Source organism: Hoplias malabaricus, chromosome 11, assembly GCF_029633855.1.
Source record: "Hoplias malabaricus isolate fHopMal1 chromosome 11, fHopMal1.hap1, whole genome shotgun sequence".
Classification (NCBI taxonomy): Eukaryota; Metazoa; Chordata; class Actinopteri; order Characiformes; family Erythrinidae; genus Hoplias; species Hoplias malabaricus.
In genome coordinates, this window is record NC_089810.1 from 7,678,721 (window position 1) to 7,702,577 (window position 23,857).

Consider the following 23,857-nt stretch of genomic DNA (forward strand, 5'->3'; position numbering starts at 1 on the left):
CCTACTTTAGAGGCCCTAATAAGGGGCAGGCTGATGCCGATTCCTTTATGGCCCCAGTGTTAGGGCCTTGGCGAGGATCTGGACGGTGGCCTGTGGTAGCCCCAACACCGTAAGGAAGAGAGCAGATCAACAATCCAGTTTTGTGTGTCATGGTGTTTGTAGATGCTGTAGAAATCTGGTCAACAATGACCACAGTGGTCACTACTCTGAGGGACCCAGGTGACAGCATAATTACACCAGAGACAAACTCAAATCTCTGACATAACACGGAACAAACAATTCAGAAGCTTTTAAGAGTTTATTTAGCATTAAAACAGAGTCCTGTAGTCACAGATATAGAAATGTGATGTGTTTTCAAGCTGCTGGAGACATCTGTGGCATCTGCGGTGGTCCAAACAGAGACAAGACAGTTTTGTTGCCCTTTGATACACATCAGAAGCTCTACATTCTCCAGAAGTCTTTGATTAAGGATCTCTCACCATCCCAGAGTCGACTGACCTTTTAGAACAGTGTTGAGTGTAGGTGTGTGTGAGTTACAGGGCTTAGTCCAGAGCTGTCATGGTTTCGATGCTGTGTCTGTGAGAGCCCTTCATTAGACTGATGTTCACCTCCAAGATCTTGTTTTTCTTCTGTTCAGAGCAGCAGCATTTCCACTGGTCAACTCTCTCGTGGGAGTTGATAAACCAGAGGAAGAACTGTTTATTGATATTGTGTTGTATATGGTACACTGATGGAATATGCATGTGCTTTAATAAACTTCTGATAAACTGATGATGTGCACCAGGCTTTTGCAATATTGATTGTATTCCCTGATAATGATTTACCTTTAAACAATCCTTTTTAAATATTTCATCACCCAAAACAGATAAAACATAATAAAAAATGAGGAAAAAAAAATCAGAAATGTCCAGATTCATGTGAATGGGACGTGGCACTTCATAATTTAATCCACTGCAGTGTCTCATCCTTAAAAAAAGGAGCTGTTTTCACATGAGCTGGTGCTTTATGTTTTTTAGCTGTTGTTGGCCACAGTCACACAAACGCTCTCTCTCTCTCTCGCTGTAATCTTTCTTTATAACTCTGCGTATACAGACCCCATATTACAAAGTGCAGAAGGATACAGACAAAGATGTAGCTTAACACACACAGACAGAATGATTCTACAACGTTAGGAGATCTGAGTGTATGGGAAGGACTTGTTTAAAACACTGAGCCTGTTAATCGATGTTCTGTGCTGCATATATTGAGGATTAAGCTACATATTGGAGTAAATCTGCATAAACATAAGCTCTACAAACTGAAATGGAGTGAAAGTGGAATGGAGGACAGACGGAGCTCTAGTAAACAATGGAAAGGGAAAGTGTGAGTCAGTGAACTGCTGCTTTTTCTCAAATTTCCTTTGTTTTTTGAACGATTTCCATAAAAAATAAACCACTTTAAACCACACACCAGGTCTGAGAATGCTCCTTCATTTCTGCCTCCACCTCAAGTACAATAAATGACCAAAAGTTTACAGACACCTGTCCGTACCTCTCCTTCTGCTCTTTTGGAAAATAAATCCAAAGCATTGAAATGGCCTCTTAGTTTCTACACTCACTGTCCATTCTCTCAGCTCCACAGACCACACAGGAGCACTGTGCAGTTCTACAGTTACAGACTGTAGTCCACCTGTTGCTCTGCATACTTTATTACCCCCCTTTAACCCTTTTTGGTCAGTGTTCAGAATCCACAGGACCAGCACAGGTAGGTGTGATTTGAGTGGATCAGAAAAGCTGGAGTTTTTTAAACCCTGTGTCCACTCACACCTGTGGACACAATCATACCAGCAAATCACACACTAACACACCACACACCACCACTGTGCAGAGCAACAGATGGACTACAGTCTGTAATTGTACGTGGCCAGTGGTGGATGAAATGGAAATGAGTGTAAAAACGTGTTTTAATGTTTGGCTGATAGTTGTTATTCATTTAATCCACTATTCCTCAGTAAGGAACACAAGCAATGCTTCGGCCTTCTAAAAACTCGGATATTTAAATTTTAGCTGACGGTGTGCAGTCACACGTTGAAAGATGTGGAGATCTTTGATCTTCTGAAGTCACAGTTATTGGTAGAGATCAAAGCATATTGTCGTTTTTATATTACAGCTCACTTGAAAAAAAGCAGAGAAACTGTCAGATAACTTTTCTGTAGCCAATACTTTTCTGTTTGTGTGCAGCATAAAAAAGATATTTTATCATTATTCGATAGACATTAAAGTTAAACTGTGGGGAGAAGATACAAGAAGATACTCCAGATCAGTAGGATATCAAAACAGAAATATTCCATAAATATGCTTCATAGGTACCTGGTAATGATATAATGTTAAGGGAGTATTGATATATAGCCAAGACAATAGCATTTAAAAACACAGGAGCAGAATATAATCAATGAACTATGAAGTGATTGTGAGCTGAGGGGAGTAAACACCAGTCGAATTCAGTGAGGGCAATAAGCAGTGATGTCATCACTGTGTAACTAGAGTGTCTTGATATTGTCTCTTATGATGGCTGTGGTTGTAACGTTGATCATTTTCACAGCTGCCAAGAATAGGCAGTGGTCAGTTAGGGTACTTTTCCACCGCATGGTCCCTACTCTATTAGTCGCTGCTGGACTCTGCATGATTCTACTCTCTGTTGGGTTCCCTCAAAATGTATCAGGTGTCGTCTCAAAACCCCGTCTCTAACAAGAACAGCGGGCTTTGGAAACCCCAACAACGGCGGCGGTAACGTTAAGCGGTGTTTACTCATGGTGTATTGGCGTGTTGTTGTTGTTTGGGACTGAACACAGCTCCGTCATCAGTTCAGACAGATCAGTAGAGTTTGTTCCTTCCTTGTTGCAGCGTCCAGCTCTCGCTGGATTCTTTTGTCGGCCACCGATCCAAGGAGCGTTTGAACCTCTTCAAAAGACCACGGCGTCATTTTACAAGCTGCCGTCGTGAGTCGGATAAAAACAAACGTGATCTCTGCTGCAGCTGGAGATTTTAGAGATGGAGAGTTGGTGCTGGTCGTCTGCGTTGCGTGGCGTAGAGTGACGACTCTCTCTGGACAATCAGCGCTCTGCAAGGTTTACACGCCACGGTTTAGTCCCTACTCGACTCATTCTGAACCACGAGAGAACAGCCACTAAACAAGAACCCGCTTCCAGACCTGATTCACCAGGTGGAGGAGGAGAAAAAGATGAGTAGAGTCCAGTAGGGACCAGTGGAAGTGGACAATGCAGTGGGAAAGCGCCATCAGAGAGCTCACTGGGAACAGAAACACACCCTTAAAACGTAACTAATGTAAATGGATACACAAAAGTAACTCAGCATCTAAGTTTAAATTTGTCTTGCGAAATCTTGCACTTTCTCATAACCGTATCCCTCTCCCACCACCACCACACACATTTATTCTGCGTCTATCCTCAGACTGAGCAGAGCAGAAGAACTGGAACATTGACTCTGTCTCAACTTTCCACAGGAGGCTCTGGGTGACTTCTCTCCAGGATCTATTTTGTGTGGAGGAGGCGAAGCTCCTCAGATGACTGCGGCTCCACGTGTTCGCCATCCTTCACCGACTCCTGGGAACTGCGAGAGGGGCTGTTCTTCTGGTCTGATCCATTCGACTCTTCTGCTGTCCTTCCTTCTCCCACGTTGTGAAGGACATCATCTCTTTGGTTGGAGGAGTTGCCAGGACACTGTGTTCAAAATAATAATAACACATTTATTTCTATGGGTCTTCAGTATGACATGTATCTTAGGACACTAAAGAGCAGTGAGGAGAATGATATAGATCAATAATTCAATACTGTGCAGAAGTCAGAGACCACTTTTCATTTATTGTGAGCCTCCACCTGCACCATAGTCCAACATAATCCCATAGTAAAGTTATCCCAGTATTAGATGTTGTCACTTTAGTCAAAAAAAAAAAAAAACGATCACATATTCCTAATTATATTAAAAATAAACATGGAGATGTGGTGTTTAGCTCCTTCGCAGCTCTTGAACTGAACCAGTTGACTTTCATCATCCTTATCCAGTTTAGGGTCTCAGTAAGTCCAGAGCGTACCTGGAATCATTGGGCGCAAGGCGGGAATACACCCTGGAGGGGGCGCCAGTCCTTCACAGGGCAACACACACACTCACACATTCCCTCACACACATTCACACCTACGGACACCTTTGAGTCGCCAATCCACCTACCAATGTGTGTTTTTGGACTGCAGGAGGAAACTGGAGCACCCGGAGGAAACCCACGCAGACACAGGGAGAACACACCACACTCCTCACAGACAATCACCCGGAGGAAACACACGCAGACACAGAGAGAACACACCACACTCCTCACAGACAGTCACCCGGAGGAAACCCATGCAGACACAGGGAGAACACACCACACTCCTCACAGACAGTCACCCGGAGGAAACCCACGCAGACACAGGGAGAACACACCAGAGCTAGTGAGTCAGTTCTTGAAATTGTTGCTGAAGCAAGAAAAAACGTCAGGGCAATAATCTGACCCACTTCGACAAGGGGCACACTGTGATGGTCATAATGTTTTGATCAGTCTCCAAAGCTCCTCGACAGGGGGCGCTGTTACCAGAGCATCAGTGTTATTCACTACACTGGCCACTGGTTTAATCTAAAGGCTGACTGTGTGGATCTTATTCAGAGACTGCAGCCTTGCAGCTTCACATCCTTTCAGACCCATATCATTGACACGTTGCCCTCACAGTGAGAAGACCTGTTCATTTCTCCTACATCTTCAAGATGAAAGCCTTAAGTACTGTTTATTTGATGGTGACTGTGACGGGGGTCTGCTCTTGGAAAGCTCCTGTTCACATGAGTTTCGTTTGATGCTCCTTTTCTTTTCTATAATGGGTTACGTCTGAAAGTCTGAAGTGTCTCCTTGAGTCAATTATCTGCAGATGTGTGTGTACTCTCGTGTGTTAATGCTATGCTCCTTTGGAAGTGTTTTGTTTCTATGAAATGTTTTTGAGGCTTTTAGTGCCCAGGCCTGGTCTTGTACATGTGCAGGGTACGGTACGATCTGGTACCGTCTGGTGGACTTTACCGTCCATGGAAAACCATAATGAGACAGATAATGAACAGTGGTTACGCTACGCAGTGTGTTACAGACATTCAGTGCTAATAAGAGGGTCGCTAAATTACCTTTAGACACTATGAACTTAAACAAATATAGTCTCTGGCCCAAAATAAACATGTATCTACAAATTAGTAAGTTTCCAGGAGAAGGAAAAAAAACCTTCTTTACTTTCAGTGGAAGTCAGAGGAGTGTTTCTATTGGTTATTCATCGTGACATTTTCACACAGTGTGAAGGACAGCTGCTGTGTTAAAATGATGTAGTAAACTACACACCCACAAACTTTTATACATGTGTTAGATTTTCAGTTCTGTGAAAAAATACACTTCATCTTCACTGGAAAACCTCTTTCCTCTGAGATGTATCTTCAAGTCTGAGAGCAGGTAAAAGACCCTCGGGTTGTAGGGTGGAGTCCAGTGTCCTGGAGCCCACAGTCACACACACAGCGCCAGGTTCCACTTTCCTTAACACACTTGTGTTACTCTGAATGGTTTAGCAACTGTAGCAAACTAATGATGGAATACCTGCAGGATTAGAAGATCCTACTGAACACCTCTTATTTATTTTAAAGACAGAGACCTAGACTCTCAGGGCACAGACTCTGTGTAGCAGTGGAACACTCTGTTTTCGTCTGATGAATTTCCCTGATGATATTCCCACCAGATGCTCTTGGCCTTTCTCTGCGATGTCTGTTCCAACAGCCATCTTCTAACCAGAACCCTGCAAACCTTTTATTTCCAGAAGAGTGAACTGGAAGCTCCCTGTTATGGAGAAAAAAGAGTGGGAATCTCTCTCCTTAAGAATTCCACACACACAAGAGCACAGACCCTATAGAGGAGTATCCGTGTGGTGCTGAACTCAGGATGAACTTCCAGGGACCAGAATTTGGATGCCCTTTGTCTGTCCTAACACCTCGCCAGAGTGGGGCACTTAGCTGGGCGAGGGTAGCACTGGTGCCAGACCTAGTGGAGTCTCCTGCTTCTGTCTAGTGGCCTAAAGGCATCTCAGACAGGCCCATGCCGGGGGTTAATGAGCGAGGGATGGTCCGTCTACAGCATGTGACGGCTCTTTGTCACATTCCGTGACCCCTTTAAAGATCACTGCGCTGAGTGACACAGGGTCTGGGCTGAAGTCTGTCTCAAGGCTCTTTCATCAGTAGACTGTAAAGAAACATTAGCACTAATACCTCTGTAGGAAAACGGAAAGTCTGGATTCTACAAAGAGCCAAAGCAGACAGCTCTGTTCATGTCTCAGCGCTGGGAAACAAAGCCTTTCTCTCTTAAAGGGGACATACTCTCCTCCAACTCCAGGAAGAAAGAAAGTTGTGTCTTAATAAAGCCCCAAGAGCCCCACAGCAGTGTTCTCCCCCTGTGTAAACAGCCCCTGTTCAGAACGCACCTGTTCCTTTAAATGATAATGAGCCGCTCGCTGTTCACCCCGACCCCGAACGCACAGCAGTGAGGAGCGAGGAGCTCTGGTTTTTAGCCGTTTTCGCTCTGTTGTCTTTCTTCTCCGCTTTTACTCAGTGCTCTTATTTCTCCGCGCTCGTTGTGTCTCTTTTGCTGCGTTTAACCTCGTCTTTGCGCTCTCACATAAACATGGATCCAATGCTGTGATTGGACAGAGCCAGATGAGGGGGCGGGGCTAGTTTTATCCCATGTTCTCTGACTTGCACAGAGCAGAAAACTGACTAGGTGGTCTTGTTTCACAGTGTATGGGATGGTGGGATCTAGATCCACACATTGTTGGGCACATGCACTGATTAAGGGATTTCTTTATAAAACGTCCCCTTTAAAGATTCATTGGCAGATAAAAGCTTGTAAGTCATCGTGATGTAGCCCAGGCTGCACAGCACTTTATCGGCTGTGTTGGTAAAGGACTGTGAAGATGAAATTCAACCCTGCGTGACTATCACAAGTCTTCAACCCTCAAAACCTCCTGAGCGTGTCCAATACGCAGGTTTTACCCACAGTCTCAACCCACGGTCTACAGATACAACCCAGTTAAAAAATAAACACCAACTCCAGACACAACATCTCAGCCTTACCCTGCAGCTGAGTTCATTCCCAAACACTGGTGTCCAAGGAGAATAAGCAAACGTGCAGGGAACAATATAAATGTGCAATTACATGTCAGTGACACACTCACTGCTTTGGAGAGGTTCACACACTCACTCAGTCACTCACACACACTCCCCCAGTCACTCACACATTTACCCAGTCGCTCACACACACACACACCTGTGGACAGTTTCACACACTCACCCAGTCGCTCACACACACACACCTGTGGACAGTTTCACACACTCACCCAGTCACTCACACACACACCTGTGGACAGTGTCACACACTCACTCAGTCACTCACACACACTCCCCCAGTCACTCACACATTTACCCAGTCGCTCACACACACACACCTGTGGACAGTTTCACACACTCACCCAGTCGCTCACACACACACACCTGTGGACAGTTTCACACACTCACCCAGTCACTCACACACTCACACAGTCGCTCACACACTCACACAGTCGCTCACACACTCACCCAGTCACTCACACATTTACCCAGTCGCTCACACACACACCTGTGGACAGTTTCACACACTCACCCAGTCACTCACACACTCACACAGTCGCTCACACACTCACCCAGTCGCTCACACATTTACCCAGTCGCTCACACACACACCTGTGGACAGTTTCACACACTCACCCAGTCACTCACACACACACCTGTGGACAGTGTCACACACTCACCCAGTCACTCACACACTCACCCAGTCGCTCACACACTCACCCAGTCGCTCACACATTTACCCAGTCGCTCACACACACACCTGTGGACAGTTTCACACACTCACCCAATCACTCACACACACACCTGTGGACAGTGTCACACACTCACCCAGTCACCCACACACTCAGCTGTGGAGAAGGTCACACATTCACCCATGAGAAATCTTAAACGTAACATAGATTAAAGCATGTTGTTGATTTGAAAGCAATCAGATCATTAAATTGATATGACTTAATGAAACTATGTTTGTGTAACTTGTTAATTTGACTTGACAAGGAAAAAAAACTAAATTAATTTACATGTGACCATTCATTCATTATCTGTAAAGACTTATCCAATTCAGGGTCGTGGTGGGTCCAGAGACTACCTGGAATCATTGGGCGCAAGGCAGGAATACACCATGGAGGGGGCACCAGTCCTTCACAGGGCAACACACACACACTCACACATTCCCTCACACACTTACACCTATGGACACTTTCGAGTTGCCAATCCACCTACCAACGTGTGTTTTTGGACTGTGGGAGGAAACTGGAGCACCCGGAGGAAACCCACGCAGACACAGGGAGAACACACCACACTCCTCACAGACAGTCACCTGGAGGAAACCCACGCAGACACAGGGAGAACACACCACACTCCTCACAGACAGTCACCTGGAGGAAACCCACGCAGACACAGAGAGAACACACCACACTCCTCACAGACAGTCACCCGGAGGAAACCCACGCAGACACAGAGAGAACACACCACACTCCTCACAGACAGTCACCCGGAGGAAACCCACACAGAAACAGAGAGAACACACCACACTCCTCACAGACAGTCACCCGGAGGAAACCCACGCAGGCACAGAGAGAACACACCACACTCCTCACAGACAGTCACCCGGAGGAAACCCACACAGACACAGGGAGAACACACCACACTCCTCACAGACAGTGACCCGGAGGAAACCCACGCAGACACAGGGAGAACACACCACACTCCTCACAGACAGTCACCCGGAGGAAACCCACACAGAAACAGAGAGAACACACCACACTCCTCACAGACAGTCACCCGGAGGAAACCCACGCAGACACAGAGAGAACACACCACACTCCTCACAGACATTCACCCGGAGGAAACCCACACAGAAACAGAGAGAACACACCACACTCCTCACAGACAGTCACCCGGAGGAAACCCACACAGAAACAGGGAGAACACACCACACTCCTCACAGACAGTCACCCGGAGGAAACCTACACAGACACAGAGAGTACACACCACACTCCTCACAGACAGTCACCCGGAGGAAACCCACGCAGACACAGAGAGAACACACCACACTCCTCACAGACAGTCACCCGGAGTGGGAGTCGAACCCACAGCCTCCAGGTCCCTGGAGCTGTGTGACTGCGACACACTACCTGCTGCACCACCCTTACATGTGACCAACCGAATTAATTAATTCTTCGACACAACAACGCATTCTGTACGTTCATTCACCTGCGTAATATTTATGTGACTTACTTATTTCTTGTATGGCTTTGTTCATATTTTCATTCAGTTGTTATTATTTCATCGCTGTTCAATCAAAAACCTGTATCTCCGTGTGTGTGGATGTTTAGTTACTAAATCATTTGAACGAGGCAGTTGTCCTTCACACTGTGTGTAAATTAATGAAAAATAAACCAATAGAAACGCTCCAAAACTACTCTGAGTAACATCTTTTACATTCACTTCCATTGAAAATGAAGACCTTTTTTTCTTCTCTTGTAAAGTTACTGTTTTGGGAGATACATGTTTTTAATTGGATCTATCTATCAGTTCTTTTTTTACAGTGCAGTCACTCACACTCTCACTTGTGGACTGACATTTACATGAACGTTATGAACAATATTTAAAATATTCACACTAGAATGGAGCCTGCTCTTGTACAAAAGCTGAGGACCAGGGACAGAGTTCACACAGCAATGCTGTCGCTTTTGTATCGTGGCAATAATGTAGACTCCCATTAAGTATTCACTCTACACCAAACTACACCAACTACTGCTGTGATGTAACTGTGGTCCGTTGCCGCTGCAGTGTGTGATGTCTACAGCAGCATGGTGTGAGATTAATCCCAGTGTCACTGAGTGTTTTCCGAGAAGAAAACAGCAGGCCTTGTCCTGAGGATGGGTCTGTTCCCGAGAGCCTCGCCTGCTGTTTCTTCAGGGAAACTCAGACAGAGGCAAACAGGATGCCACATTTATCCACTGATTCACAGCCTTTATCTGAGACACCATCTGTCACACACATTCTAGCACAATGACTCAAGAATGAGAACCAGGGACTTGCGCCTGGCGTCTGAGTTTGGTATGTTATGGTGCAGCACAGGTTCTCCAACGCAGAGAAGGGTTTCCCGTTCTAGACAAGACAACTTTATTTATATAGCACAGTTATTTAATTGTATTTAGCATTACACTTATATAGCACCCAACAACCTGGAGGACTGCAGCGGGCAGTAGGGATTCACCCAGGATAGAGCGCCAATCCACGTCTGGGCACACACACTTTCACTTACACATGTACAAACATTCATTCACACACACATACACACACACACACACATACAGACATTCACTCCCACCAGGACAGTTATTAGAGTGAAGCCTATTCACCTAACCTCCATGTGTGTGGACTGTGGGAGGAATCCGGAGACCCTGGAGGAAACCCACGCAGACACAGGGAGAACATGGAAGCTCCCTCCAGATGGGCCTTGAACCCAAGATCCTAGCACTGAGAGGCGGACGTGCTCGCCACCAAACCGCCCCAAAACATTTAAAAGACAACGAGTGTCGACCAAAGTGCTGCTCAATAATCACTTTTCCTGTTTTGTGTGAAGTTTATACAAGTGCTGAACAAAGGCATGGTTTATGGACAACTGCTTTTCCAGCATTGCTTCAAACATTTAACCAACGGGGACCTGTTTCCCAGGGATGGGGAAAATGTTGGGAAAACACTAAGAGGTAGATGCTGTGCAGCTGCTCGAACTAAAGACATTTTCAAGGAAACTACAGCACAGCTGCTCTTTCTCTGCTCTCTTCAGCTGATACTTTTTCCTCTTTTACTTTCTTTTTTGTTCTCTTTTCTCTGCTGTTTTTTTCCCCTTAATTCTGTCAATACATTTTTTTGGGAGCAGTTTTTCTTTTCATTTTTTTTTTTCTTTCTTTCTTTTCTTGTGTTTTACTTTGTACCTTTACCAACTCCTCCTCTAAAAAAAGTGCAGTGTTTTTAATTAGTCCTACTTTCACATGAGAACTTAATCATGAAAGTGTTAGTTCAGATTTTAACGTCCGTTTCCTTTGAATGTTTACATAGTGCCATGGTAAAAATAAACATGCATAGCTGACCACTTTTGGTCGGTACTCACCACTGCACACAGGGAACACAACAAAGACCTGAGCTTTAGAGTCTAACCAAAATTCACAGCGTGGCTCTAGTCAAAGAGGCTCAGGCTCAGTGTTATGACTTCACCTGCCAGCGTTTTTAATCTTGTGGCTGATCGGCGTGTACAGTTCAAGCGTCTTCAATGTTGTTGTGGTACAGCAACTACACTTGAATAAGAGAGAGGACAAAACAACGTCCACACAAACAGATACAGGCTGAAGGGTCCCAGCAGAGGGTTAGAGAAGAGCATAACTCGATCCTGTTCAGACAGCCTGGAGGCACACGTGATTCCTACGCTCGCCAGATTCAGACATCAACAGATTCTATCTCAATCTGATACAGGACCACAGAGCTCCTGGTTGAGGGCTTGGTCACTGTTAAGATGTTGCTATGCTTTCGCAATCGTATGGAAGGTATGGATGGTAGGCTGTTGCTACGGCAACCAAATTAGGTTTTAAAATGGTGGCTAGGGTATTGTAAAGGTATCCCAGGTGGATACTAAGAAGTGGCTATGTTGCTGTTATAGGGTAAAATAACAATATGTAATATGTTTACCTTAAAATTACAGCTGCAGAATCATTGTGATGCTCCACTGAGCTGTAACAGGGAGAATAGAGCCTCAGACATACTCCAGACTCAGCACTTCAGAAACTGCACTATGCATTATCTGGAGGAGGGCAGGAAACCACCCCATCCCTCACCCTCGGCACTGATTTCAGTACAGTGCTTTAAAAATGCATTAAACTAATTAGAGCCCTAGGAGGAAAAGGGTTTTTTGATTACATTCGTGATCATCACTTTAAGGTACACCAGGTGGCTGCTAGGCTGTTGTTAAGGTATCTCAGGTGGCTGCTAAGAGGTGGCTAGGCTGTATTTAAGGTGCCCCAAAGGTGGATAAAGTGTTGTGAGACAGGTGCTATGGTCTTTAATGTGGCTGCCATGTGGAAGCACACTATATTTGTAGGAACAAGCCTCAGATTCCTCACAGTGGTTCTGGATGTTGAGAGGGTTGTTTGTGTCACCCTCAGTGAAGCTCCACTGAAGACAGACTCGACCAGGAACAGGCCAGGAACAGGCTGTTTATTAAGTTTACAACAAAGCATCTCTCGGTTTTCTAAAAAAGCATGTAATTGTACACTAGCGCTAACATTAAGCCACTGTGTGTGAGGCTACTACCGACTGCTAACTGCTGCAGACTTTGTCCCTCTCGGCAGGGGGTCAAGAATGTGTACACTGTAAAACATCTGGACCTGAGTGGACTTTCTTGCTAAAATAAAAACACACTACCAACTGCATTAACCTTTCAAACATCCCAAGCATCCGGTTCAGCCATGCTGCCCTGAACTCCACAGCACCCCCCGCAGAGCACACCTCCTCAAGGCTACTCCAGATATGGTTTGGCTCCGCCTACTATGGTTATCGTCTTTGAGGCTGAAACCTTGACCACACTGACCAGGGCGGCTTCTGAAAATAGACATGCCTTTATGCTAATGTCATTCTTAGTGTCACGCAGCTCTCTCAATCATCCACAATAAATACATTAAAGTCACTTCTCTGTCCACTCTCTCAGCTCCACTGATCATACAGGTGCACTCTGTAGTTCTACAATTACACCGCTGCAGTGACACTGACGTGATGGTGGTGAGAGTGGATCAGACACAGCAGTGCTGCTGGAGTTTTTAACCCTGTGTCCACTCTCTGTCCACTCTGTGAGACACTCCTCCCTCGTTGGTCCACCTTGTAGATGTAGAGTCAGAGACAGTAGCTCATCTGTCGCTGCACAGTGTTTGTTGGACATGTTTTTACAGGTCTGGTACCTTAATAAAAACAGGGAGAAATGGGTCAAACAAAGTATGCAGAGCAACAGATGGACTACAATGACTGTGAGTGGACAGTGAGAGGCACAATGTAGCAAGAGATTACTGCTGAAGCACAGCTATCATTCACTTCCATACCCCCAGAGGGAGCCGGCTGGCCTCAATGCACTGTTTAACTAAAATAACTGGCAGCTGGCAGCATCCAAACTTCACTCTGTTCTATTTAGTTATGAACTATGATGACAATGCTTACCTTGGGGGCTTTTTTGGGGTAGTTTTACTCTATCCATACCCATGTCAGGACTGGCACTAGGAGGCACCATCCCTAACACAGATGGTCACAGGTGAGTGCAATGCTATCAGCACATTTGATTGTTTACATTTCACTTCTCTGACTGATAGAGGTGTGAGGAACATGTTGTTTGAGGCAAAGGAGTGCCTGGCAGCAACATGGGAATAACTACATATAAGCCACAGAGGGAAAAACCTCAGTGGTCAGTGGCGTCTGAATGACCTTCACGAACAGCTGAGCAATGACTGACTGTTTTTTACTAATCATTAGCTTTAAGAGCAGGTTTACACTAGCTCCCACGGTTTCTTCAGAAATCAAGGGTATTTACAGGTAGTTTGTGCCCCTTTTGTTGCAGTGAATGCATCTACCATCCTGCAAAAAGTTTGTTAGTGATAAAGCCAGTCCAACTAACCTGCACTCCACAGAACACCATTCCACTGTTCCACAACCACAACTCTACCCAATGCTTGGTAGCAAACACGTTTTGGGCCAAACCTGTCTTATGTTTGTCATTTATAACTCAGTTACTCAATATCTGACCCAGACTTGTTCCATGCCACACCTGATGTCTGGCGCATTTAAGGTGGAGCTGTGGCGAGCAGTAAGACTCACTCCGAGTCAGCAGCATCATTCAAAGCCAAACGTGGGCCTTAACAGAAGTGCAGATCTGTCACATTTGGGCCTCAGTGATCTCACACACCTTTTGAGCTGTGGTGGAGATCTCAGTAAAGTCACAAACTCTGCTCAGATTTGCCATTTGAACTAAACCCTACTCTCTCCTCTGCCTCACGCTGTGGCCAGTCAGAGACTAAGGGGGCGATCATCATCACCTGAGCGCTAATGTTATTCGCCTGTTTTACATTATATATGCTGTTGGTTTGTTTTTATCTTTTCAAAGTATTGCCCTAAGGTTGCTGAGCTTTACTGAGCATTCTGTGCTTCTAAGGTTTCTCATTATCGTCTTGTACTTTCTACATTTCACTGCAGTTTTTGGAATTGCCTTTTGGATTTGATGCATGTTGTTTACTCAGCTTTTTGACTGTTATTTCCTTTGGGTTTTGCTTTATCCTTTTATTCCACTTTACTCTGCATTTGTCTCTAACACTAAATACATACACCAGGTACAATTTGGTGGTTTTGCTCCTGGGCTCCCCCTACAGTTACAGTGTAATTAATTTCTAGTTTCTATTCTAACCCTAAATTTAAATGAATAACTTCTACAGCACTGTTCTGAAATCAAGACGGAAGGAAAGGGGATGGTCTCCTTCTCTCCTACAAAAGCATCTGAGAATGATCCACCACCACATCACACCTGCTCTGTGGGAGTCCTGAGCGCTGAAGAACAGGGGGAAAGGGGGCTAACACAGTTTGCAGAGCAACAGAGACTACATTCTGTAATTGTAGCACTACAAAGTGCTTCTGTGGGTCAGTGGAGCTGAGAGAATGGACAGTGAATGTAGAAACAAGGAGATGGCTTTAAAGTTATGGCGGTGTAAGGTGTATGTGTACATTAAAAGCAGCTTTTGTTTTAGACTTTGTTTAGTGACTTAGTTTCGTTTCAGAAGCTAAGTGTAAAGGTGAACCAGGGCCAGTATCGAGTGATGAAGGAAGGCCTTGGTTAATGACCAACAGAGCCATTGCCCAAAGCACAGGAACCATAAACAAACAAGGCCATATCCACCTCAGTGCATTCTGGGCCCAGCTGGTATGTAATCACCAAGGTAATGGGTGATTGGGTTATCGTCTGTGTGTGTGTGTGTTCATGTTGGGTGTGTAAGGGGTGGGGCACACGCATGTGAACACGCCACATGATCTGGACTTCCCGACATGTGCACGTGCAGACTCAATTAGACCCAAGGATGGTAGACTGGCCCGTGATAAGAGACACTGTCCAGCACTTTCCTCTCAGCTGTGGACAGAGACTCCAGAAGCAAAGGGGCTCCTGGTGAGGGAATAGCTCTTGCACCAACCTCTTCACACTCATACACCCTCTGAAGCTGTTTTCCCGAGCCTGAACAGGAGCTCTGTTAAGACGTCAGTTTCGCCCCAAATGCTGCGATCTTTAAATCTAAAGACACATATTAGGGGACGTCTACGAAGGTGTGGAACCACAGTTGTCTCTGGTTTGCTCACATTCAGAAGCTCCAGGTCATAAACATGGAATGAATATTTAGACACATCATAATTATGTGAGAAATAATGCATTTGTCTATGAAAACCATGAATAACTGTTTGTACAAATTGCAGACCATGAGACACAGACTGGGACATATTTGTGAATAGTGAAACATATTGTGATTTGTGCTTATAGTTTACACATTTGTCAAGTGTTTTGAGACTAATCTCTTTCTGTATTAACGCATTCATAACAGCAGGCAAGTTAAAAATAAACAGCTTAATAGTGAATAGCAACCGTGCTGTGCACTGCGTCAGACACAGAGCAGCGTCAGAAACCTCCACCCACTCCCACTCAGTCATAACACAGACCACTGGAAGCAGATGTGTGTGCTTCTGACTGAACATCTCTCTGAGGGTCTGCTAGAGAGACAACCTGCTGAATACCACATTTTTAGATGAGATACATCAAAGAGAACTAGCTTGTAATCCACTCACTCATTCATATACATACTCACTAACACGCACACAAACATATTCAATACTACATACACACTCAGACAGGACAATCTCAGTGGATAATTGTAGATTATACAAACTGTGTACAGCTGAACTGCGTCATTTAAAATTCAGCTACCTGAGCAGGGAATAGAACCCTACTCATCACTCATTACTGATTAAGATGAAAAAAAGTGTTTATAAAATGTGCTGCTCTGCAGTCGGTTTGCTCTGGAAACCGCTCTAATGTGTTTACGAAGCCCCAGTGTCTGTAAATGGGTAACAAAAAACAAAGTGTCTGGGTCCGGTGCTAGGCTTTCTCTCTCTCTGCTCACAGCAGAGAAACGCCATCTGGAGGTTTTTAGACAACGGAGAGACTCCAAACGCTGAAAAGCACCAACCGAGATGAGGATGTTGCTCTATTCCTGCTTCATAGGGGGGTAACACTGACTTATTTTTGCTGTTTCAGATCATTTAAGGTGGAAATGTCTCTAAACTCAGAAGACGGCTAACTGCATTAGCGACAGTGCTACAAAACCAAACAAGTTTCTGTGGGATTTCAAACAGTGAATAAACACTTACAGAGAAGTCACAATTCAGCCGTTATTTTCCTAAAACACCATTCCACCTTAAAAGAAACAGCTTAAAACTGTGTTTTCCCACAATTGTAGACGTTCCTTTTAAGAAACTGACCTTATTTATGGGTCAATAGAAGTTATGACCATCATATTCTGTGTTATTATACATGTGTTAGTTTTATGTAACATGCTGCAGTTTTGTGTGGAGAACGCAGGCAGACAGAGCATTTCCCTCTTTCTCATCATTCGTCCTGCAGCTGATGGTAATCTCTCATAACTTTAGAAGAAGGGCTGCGTTGCTGATGTATGGAACCATTTAATTTCCTCTAGATATTAATCACAAACCCCACTCACTCCATATTTCACCCCTTCACTTCAGCTCCACTGACCGTACAGATTTAAAGAATAGTTCTACAATTACAGACTGTAGTCCATCTGTTGCTCTGCATACTTCTGCAATCCCCATTTCACCCTGTTCTTTAAATCACAGGTCCCCCAGTGTTGTGCTGGTGCGAGTGGATCAGACACAGCAGTGCTGCTGGAGTTTTTAAACCCTGTGTCCACTCTCTGTCCACTCTGTGAGACACTCCTCCCTCGTTGGTCCACCTTGTAGATGTAGAGTCAGAGACAGTAGCTCATCTGTCGCTGCACAGTGTGTGTCGCTCGTCCTCTAGTCCTTCATCAGTGACACAGGACGCTGTCGGCTGGATGTTTTTGGTCGGTGGACTGTTCTCGGTCCAGACACTGAGGGGTTTAAAAACTCCAGCAGCACTGCTGTGTCTGATCCACTCTACACCAGCACAACACACACTAACACACCACCACCACGTCAGTGTCACTGCAGCTCTGAGAATGATCCACCACCACATCACACCTGCTCTGTGGGGGTCCTGAGCGCTGAAGAACAGGGGGAAAGTTGGCTTTAAAAAAGTATGCAGAGTAACAGAGCTACTGTCTGTAATTATAGAAGTACAATGTGCTCCTTTGTGGTCAGTGGAGCTGATGAAGTGAACAAAGCCTGGAGGGTATGTGTTTTTTTTTTTTTTTGGAGTGGGCTGTGTACATGTCCTAGATATGATTCATTACCTTCCATTGAGGACATCTTGTGTCTACTGTACTGACCCACTAACACACTCAATAACACCACCACTCATTTCAGCTCTTACATGATGAACTTCGAATGACACTCAAACCTGGATAGATGAACAATGGCCGCCAAAAAAAATCAATTTACCACAGCCTCAGTGAGTGACGTCATGCTCTGTGTCTCAGACAGAGCCATCGTCCGCTCTGATTAAAACCACAACACTTTTTGGGACACATTCAAGAGCTGAGAACGGAGTCTTTCCCACTCAGACAGTGGATGTCAAACTCATGGACACACAGGCTGTGTCCCGAATATTAGACACTAGCTGTACTCCTGCTATGGGAAGGATTCCTCAGTTACAGCACCGTATGTGAATCAGCTTTTCAGCAAGTTCTTCCCTCTCACTGAGAAACTGATGAGGACCGTGTAAATCCTGAGAATTGATTAAGATTCCAAATCTTAACCTGCTCTTCCTCACTCAGGGTGCAGGAAAACTCCAGACCCAAGTATAATCATCAGTATCAATCTGTATTGACTGCACTTTAGAAACCACTGGACGTTATGAGGAGGAGGCATCAGGGAAGGTTCCTAAATCTGGAACTTGTGTCTGATTGGCTCCTCTGGATATTATGGAATAAGTAATCTGCATACAATTCCTAAATGGAGATCTTGTGTCTGATTGGTGGTGCTGGGACGAGTCAATTGGTTAATATTGGCTTATGTCTGATTGGCTGTGGATGTTTCTCTTCAGCAGATTCCCTCCTGACCACGGGTATGGAAAGATCTACTGTTGACCAGCACCTCAGGGTTTCATACATCACACAGCTAAGAAACTCAAGGACAGGGCTTGTTGGGGGTGGGGTGGGTGGAGATGGAGGTGGGGACTAATTGAATATTCATAGATCTGTGCATACTGAATAAATGAAGGTTATGACTAAAGTGAGGCACCCTTGAGCAAGGCACCTAACCCTGCGACTGCTCCCCAGGCGCAGTCGCACCCCGTGGGCTGCCCACCGCTCCGGGCATGTGTGCTTACTGCCCCCTAGTGTTCACTAGTGTGTGTGTGTAAATGTGTGTTTCATGGCACGGATTGGGTTAAATGTGGAAGACAAATTCCTGTGTGTGCAGCGCAGTGGCCAATAAAGTGATTCTAATTCTAAGAATGAGTTACAGCTAACCCACTTTTAAGGCTTTAAGACCTTTATCTTGGAGGTAACCTCTCAATATTTAGCTCTGAACTGAGAGGGTTTAGGGGGTTAATCGATTAATGGAGGAGGGTCTTTAATTATCTAGTTTGTCTTCATTTACAAAGCTGAATTGACTGAAAGTTTTAACTCTTACCTGAGGGGTCACTCCTTGGCTGGTCAGCTTTTGACCCTGCCTCTTGATTTGCTGGAGTAAAGCGCTGGTCTTCCCATAAGCTCGGCTCCAGACGGTGCCAGCCAGCACTCCCAGTCTCACAAAACTGGGCTTCGGGGCAGCGACACAAACCTCTGACACCTTCTCTTCTGTAAAACAGATCCAAACACGCAGGAGCGTTCCACAAGCTGCATATACAGTTGTGTTCAAAATAATAGCAGTGTGTTTAAAAACATTAGTTAAGCACAAAATCTTAATAGTAGTTTTATTTCCATGCATTGGGAACATTGCATACTGTTTTCCAAATCAAAACATGAAGAGAAATTTAAATAACTTTTAACTACTTTACAGAAAATACCAAACAATTAACATTAAAATAAAAAAATAGCAGTATCTGCATTTGTCTTTACTAACTCAAAATATGTACTCTTTTTTTTGGATTTATCATTCCTGTGAATCACTAACCTAATATTTAGTTGAATAACCACAGTTTTTTAGAACTGCTTCACATCTGTGTTGGATAGAGTCAACCAACTTCTGGCACCTGTCACCTGGTATTCCAGCCCAGGATGCTTTGACTACATCCCACAATCCATTTGCATTTCTTGGTTTTGCCTCAGAAACTGCATCTTTGATGTCACCCCACAAGGTTTCTATCGGATTAAGGTCCAGGGATTGGGCTGGCCACTCCATAACCTCAATTTTGTTGGACTGGAACCAAGATTTTGCTCATTTACTAGCGTGCTTAGGGTCGTTGTCTTGTTGAAACATCCATTTCAAGGGCATTTCCTCTTCAGCGTAAGGCAACATGACCTGTTCAAGTATTCTGATATATGCAAACTGGTCCATGATCCCTAGTCTGCGGTAAATAGGCCCAGCACCAGTAAGAGAAACATGCCCATATCATGATGCTTGCACCACCATGCTTCACTATCTTCAGAGTGTACTGTGGCTTGAATTCAGAGTTTGGGGGTCGTCTGGCAAACTGTCTGCGGCCCTTGGACCCAAAAAGAACAATTTTGCTTTCATCAGTCGACAATATGTTTCTCCATTTCTCTTTAGGGCAGTTGTTGTCTTCTTTGGCAAATTGTATCCGCTTCAGTACTCTTTTTTAACAGTAGGACTTTGCGGGGACTTCTTGCTAATAGTTTAGCTTCACACAGGCGTCTTCTAACTGTCACAGTACTCACAGGTAACCTGAGACTGTCTTTGATCATCCTTGAGCTGATCATTGGCTGAGCCTTTGCCATTCTGACTATTCTTCGATCCATTCGAATGGTAGTCTTCCGTTTTCTTCCACGTCTCTCTGGTTTTCCTCTTCATTTTAAAGCATTGGAGATCATTTTGGCTGAACAGCCTATTATTGTCTGCACGTCTTTATAAGTTTTACCCTCTCCAATCAACGTTTTAATCAAAGATCGCTGTTCTTCTGAACAATGTCTCGATCGACCCATTTTTCTTAGGCTTTCAAGGAGAAATGCATGTAGAGCATGTGCTGGCTTCACCCTTAAATAAGGGACACCTGATTCACACCTGTTTCCTCACAGAATGATTGCCCTCATTAATTGAACTCCACGCTGCTATTATTTTGAACACACCCCTTTCAATTAATTATGCAAATACACAGACTCAAGAGCGTGCAGATCATGAACGCTGGGTCTGTTGGTTTTCTAATGGTTTGTCATGTGGTAATATAATTTATACCAAAAACAGTGATTATCTGGTTAGTCAAATTGGACTGCTATTATTTTGAACACAACTGTAAACAGATCAGCCATAACGTTACTGACATCTCCTCGTTTCTGCACTCACTGTACATTCTCTAAGCTCCACTGATCAGAGAGGACCACTCTGTAGTTGTATTTTTACAGACCATCTGTTGATGTGAGTGGATCAGACACAGCAGGGCTGCTGGAGTTTTTAAACCCCTTGAGAATATTCCATCAACCTTAAACATCCATTAATAATAATAAAATAAATACCTGGCCTGTGGTGGTCCTGATCAGCAGGCGGAGCTAAAGATGGACAAAACCTTGTAGACCCTCTTTTTTATTTTACACCCACTCCTTCCTTGGCACTTTGTACAGGCAGCTTTAGCCTGAGAGGCAGTGAAGAGTAAACAAGTCATTGTGAAGTCCATCTATCTCCGAGTGTGACTTTCACATCAAGACCTCAGAACGGCACTCCAGAAACTCCTAAAGTGTACATTTTGCTTTATCGTACTTCATAATTAGTGTCGCCCTGAGAAAGACTGGCGCCCCCTCCAGGGTGTATTCCCGCCTTGCGCCCAATGTTTCCAGGTAGGCACTGGACCCATTGCAACCCTGAATTAGATAAACAGTTACAGACAGTGAATGATTGAATGAATAATTAATAGTTATCTTACAGTTACACTGGGGGCACTGTTTCAACTCTCTATTATGAACCTGAAGAAGAGCTACAGAAACAGTGCTGTAATCTGTTAGTGAAAGCTTTACGCAAACAGAACAATCTGCTGGTTCCAAACTTTAGGAGTTTAAAAGTAGGTTTATTAAGGTTACCATACATTCTCTTTTTGCATCAAGCCATTTCTAAATCACAAAAAAAAAAAAATACCTGAGATTCAGCATTTGCTGCCTGCAGTCTTTCCCAGTCTGTCCCAGTTTGTGCCATTAGCCCTAAGACCTACCTTGAAGTGTGCAATTTGACAACATCTGATGATGTTATTGAAAGATGAGAAGAAAGGGGCGAGGGTTGAAGTGTTCAAGGGGTTGGAGATCTGAGAGCAGAACTGGGACACACTCAAGTCACTTCAGTGCTGTACCTCACTACGGCGTAAACACCATTCTCTGCTGGGAGCAGATGAGCTTGGCTTAACATTAGAGTGTTTTACCATTAGAGTCTCACACATATATTTGTTGAAGGTTACAAAGACCATTGATTATAATCTCTTCTTTATGTGTGGAGGTGTTATTTGTTTGTAATTATTTGATATACTTTATTTTACGTACTGAGTTCATTCGTCACCTAATTACACCCCAACCCTTCACACATTGCCATGGTGCCACTAATTCAATTTAATTAGTGCTCAAAGGCACTTCATCTGTGGATGTTGAGTGAGGAGACAGCACAGTTTCTTCACTCTCCCATCTCAAACTTTCCTGCCCCTTAAGAGGATCACTTGTGTGTGTTTTCTGTTTCCTGCCACAGTTGATTTAAACGTGGAGTTTTGATGTCCTCAGAGGGGATTAATAAAGTATCACTTTTTCTTTTTAAAATAAAATCTGGACCAAGACCAAATCTGGTTGAGACCGTAGCGGATGTTGTTGCGTGACTACAGACTGAACAGCTTTAGCACACTATGATTTAATACACTCCCCTAGCATTTTAGTGAGGGAGTTGTTCACATCCTGGACGCAATCTGAGTCACAAAACCATTCCAGCAATTCCACTTCCAAACAGGCTGCGAGGTGAGGAATCCGACCAGAGACGAATGGCTGTGAGTGGAATGCTCCTCTGAAGCCTGTGAAGGCCGTGAAGAGGAAGGGAGGTATTTTTCCTGCACGTTCATCGTCTTTCATACACATTAAAACTCAGACGTCTTCATTAGTCTGTCCATCCGATGATGGATAAATGTGATGGGTCAGTGAGCAGTAGGAAAAACACAAGGCTTTCTGCCTGCTCTGGGGCTATGGATGTCCAGGCCGTGTGGAGATGTGGATAACGGCTTGATTTGGGACGATGAGGACAAGCACTTTTAAAGCTGCAGTCACATATACACTGTGCAGTTACTGTGGAGGATAGATTTTCCTTGACTGTCATCCACTTACACACACTTTTACACTATTGCAGACCATCTATTGGTGTGAATGGATCAGACACAGCAGTTTTGCTGGAGTTTTACACACTCACACTTGTGGACAATGCTACACACTCACCCACTCAGCCTGGTCATAGTCACTATACTGAACATTGCTCTAATCTTAGACTGAATTACCTGGTCACGTGAATTACCTGGTCACGTGTCACACGCAAGACGTAATATTAGATCTACTTCACAGCACTGTAGCCTGTAGCCTGTATTAAAACCACACACGGGAAATAAGCTCAATAAAGAAACCTATTTGACGATGAGGAAATGACAGGAATAGGACTGGACAGTGATCTGGACGTGAAGCTGATCCAGAGTTCCTCAAAGAAGGCGAGGTGTAAACAGCAAGCGCATGTGCCCAATGTAATAATCAAAGCCAGTGGCCAGGGGGCTGAAGGGCTGGGCCAGGCTTAGCCAGAGTTAACTGGAGTTTATTCAGTGCCTCTTGTTCAGGCCAAGCAGCATTAGACGCCTCCAAATCAATTTAGACGGCGAGACAAAACAGCAGCTAAACAGATTCCCTCCACTGGGTGCACAGTTAAAAATGCCAATAGGAGACTCATGCCCGGAACCGAAGCTGGGGCTGGAGGTTGGCTGAGGTGATGTGGAGACGACGTGCTGCAGATGGAGAGCCACGTGAGATCATGCATCCAAGGACAAGGATAAACAAGACTATGTTCACAAGTTGATGATCAAATGTGTTGATGTGTGTTCAGAGAATCTACAGAAAAATATGAACTCGTAATAAAAAAAAGAAACAACTACAAGCAATTCCATGAAAAATAAAAATCAGGGACATAAACAAAAATGTGACCAAGGATGAACAAATGGCAGGGCTTTGCAAAATTGCTCCCAGCTTGCCCCAAAGAGGGAATATGTTTATTATAACTGTAGAAAATGTAGTTTATGTTCATGACAA

General features: G+C 44.5%; 1 protein-coding gene across 4 annotated transcripts in view; it reads right to left on the reverse strand.

The window, feature by feature from the left end:
• Positions 1-571: 571 nt before the first annotated feature.
• Positions 572-23,857, reverse strand: part of plin1 (perilipin 1) — a 32,979-nt gene continuing 9,693 nt past the window's right edge. For 3 of the 4 annotated variants that reach the window (XM_066684988.1, XM_066684987.1, XM_066684990.1), the window contains 2 exons: positions 19,071-19,237; positions 572-3,718 (listed from right to left, as the gene is read on the reverse strand). In XM_066684988.1, the coding sequence (XP_066541085.1) occupies positions 3,530-3,718; positions 19,071-19,237 (356 nt within the window). In that variant the 3' untranslated portion in view covers positions 572-3,529. Of the gene's footprint in view, positions 3,719-12,469; positions 13,160-19,070; positions 19,238-23,857 lie in introns of those variants that run through there. The other variant, XM_066684989.1, reaches the window with a different exon arrangement.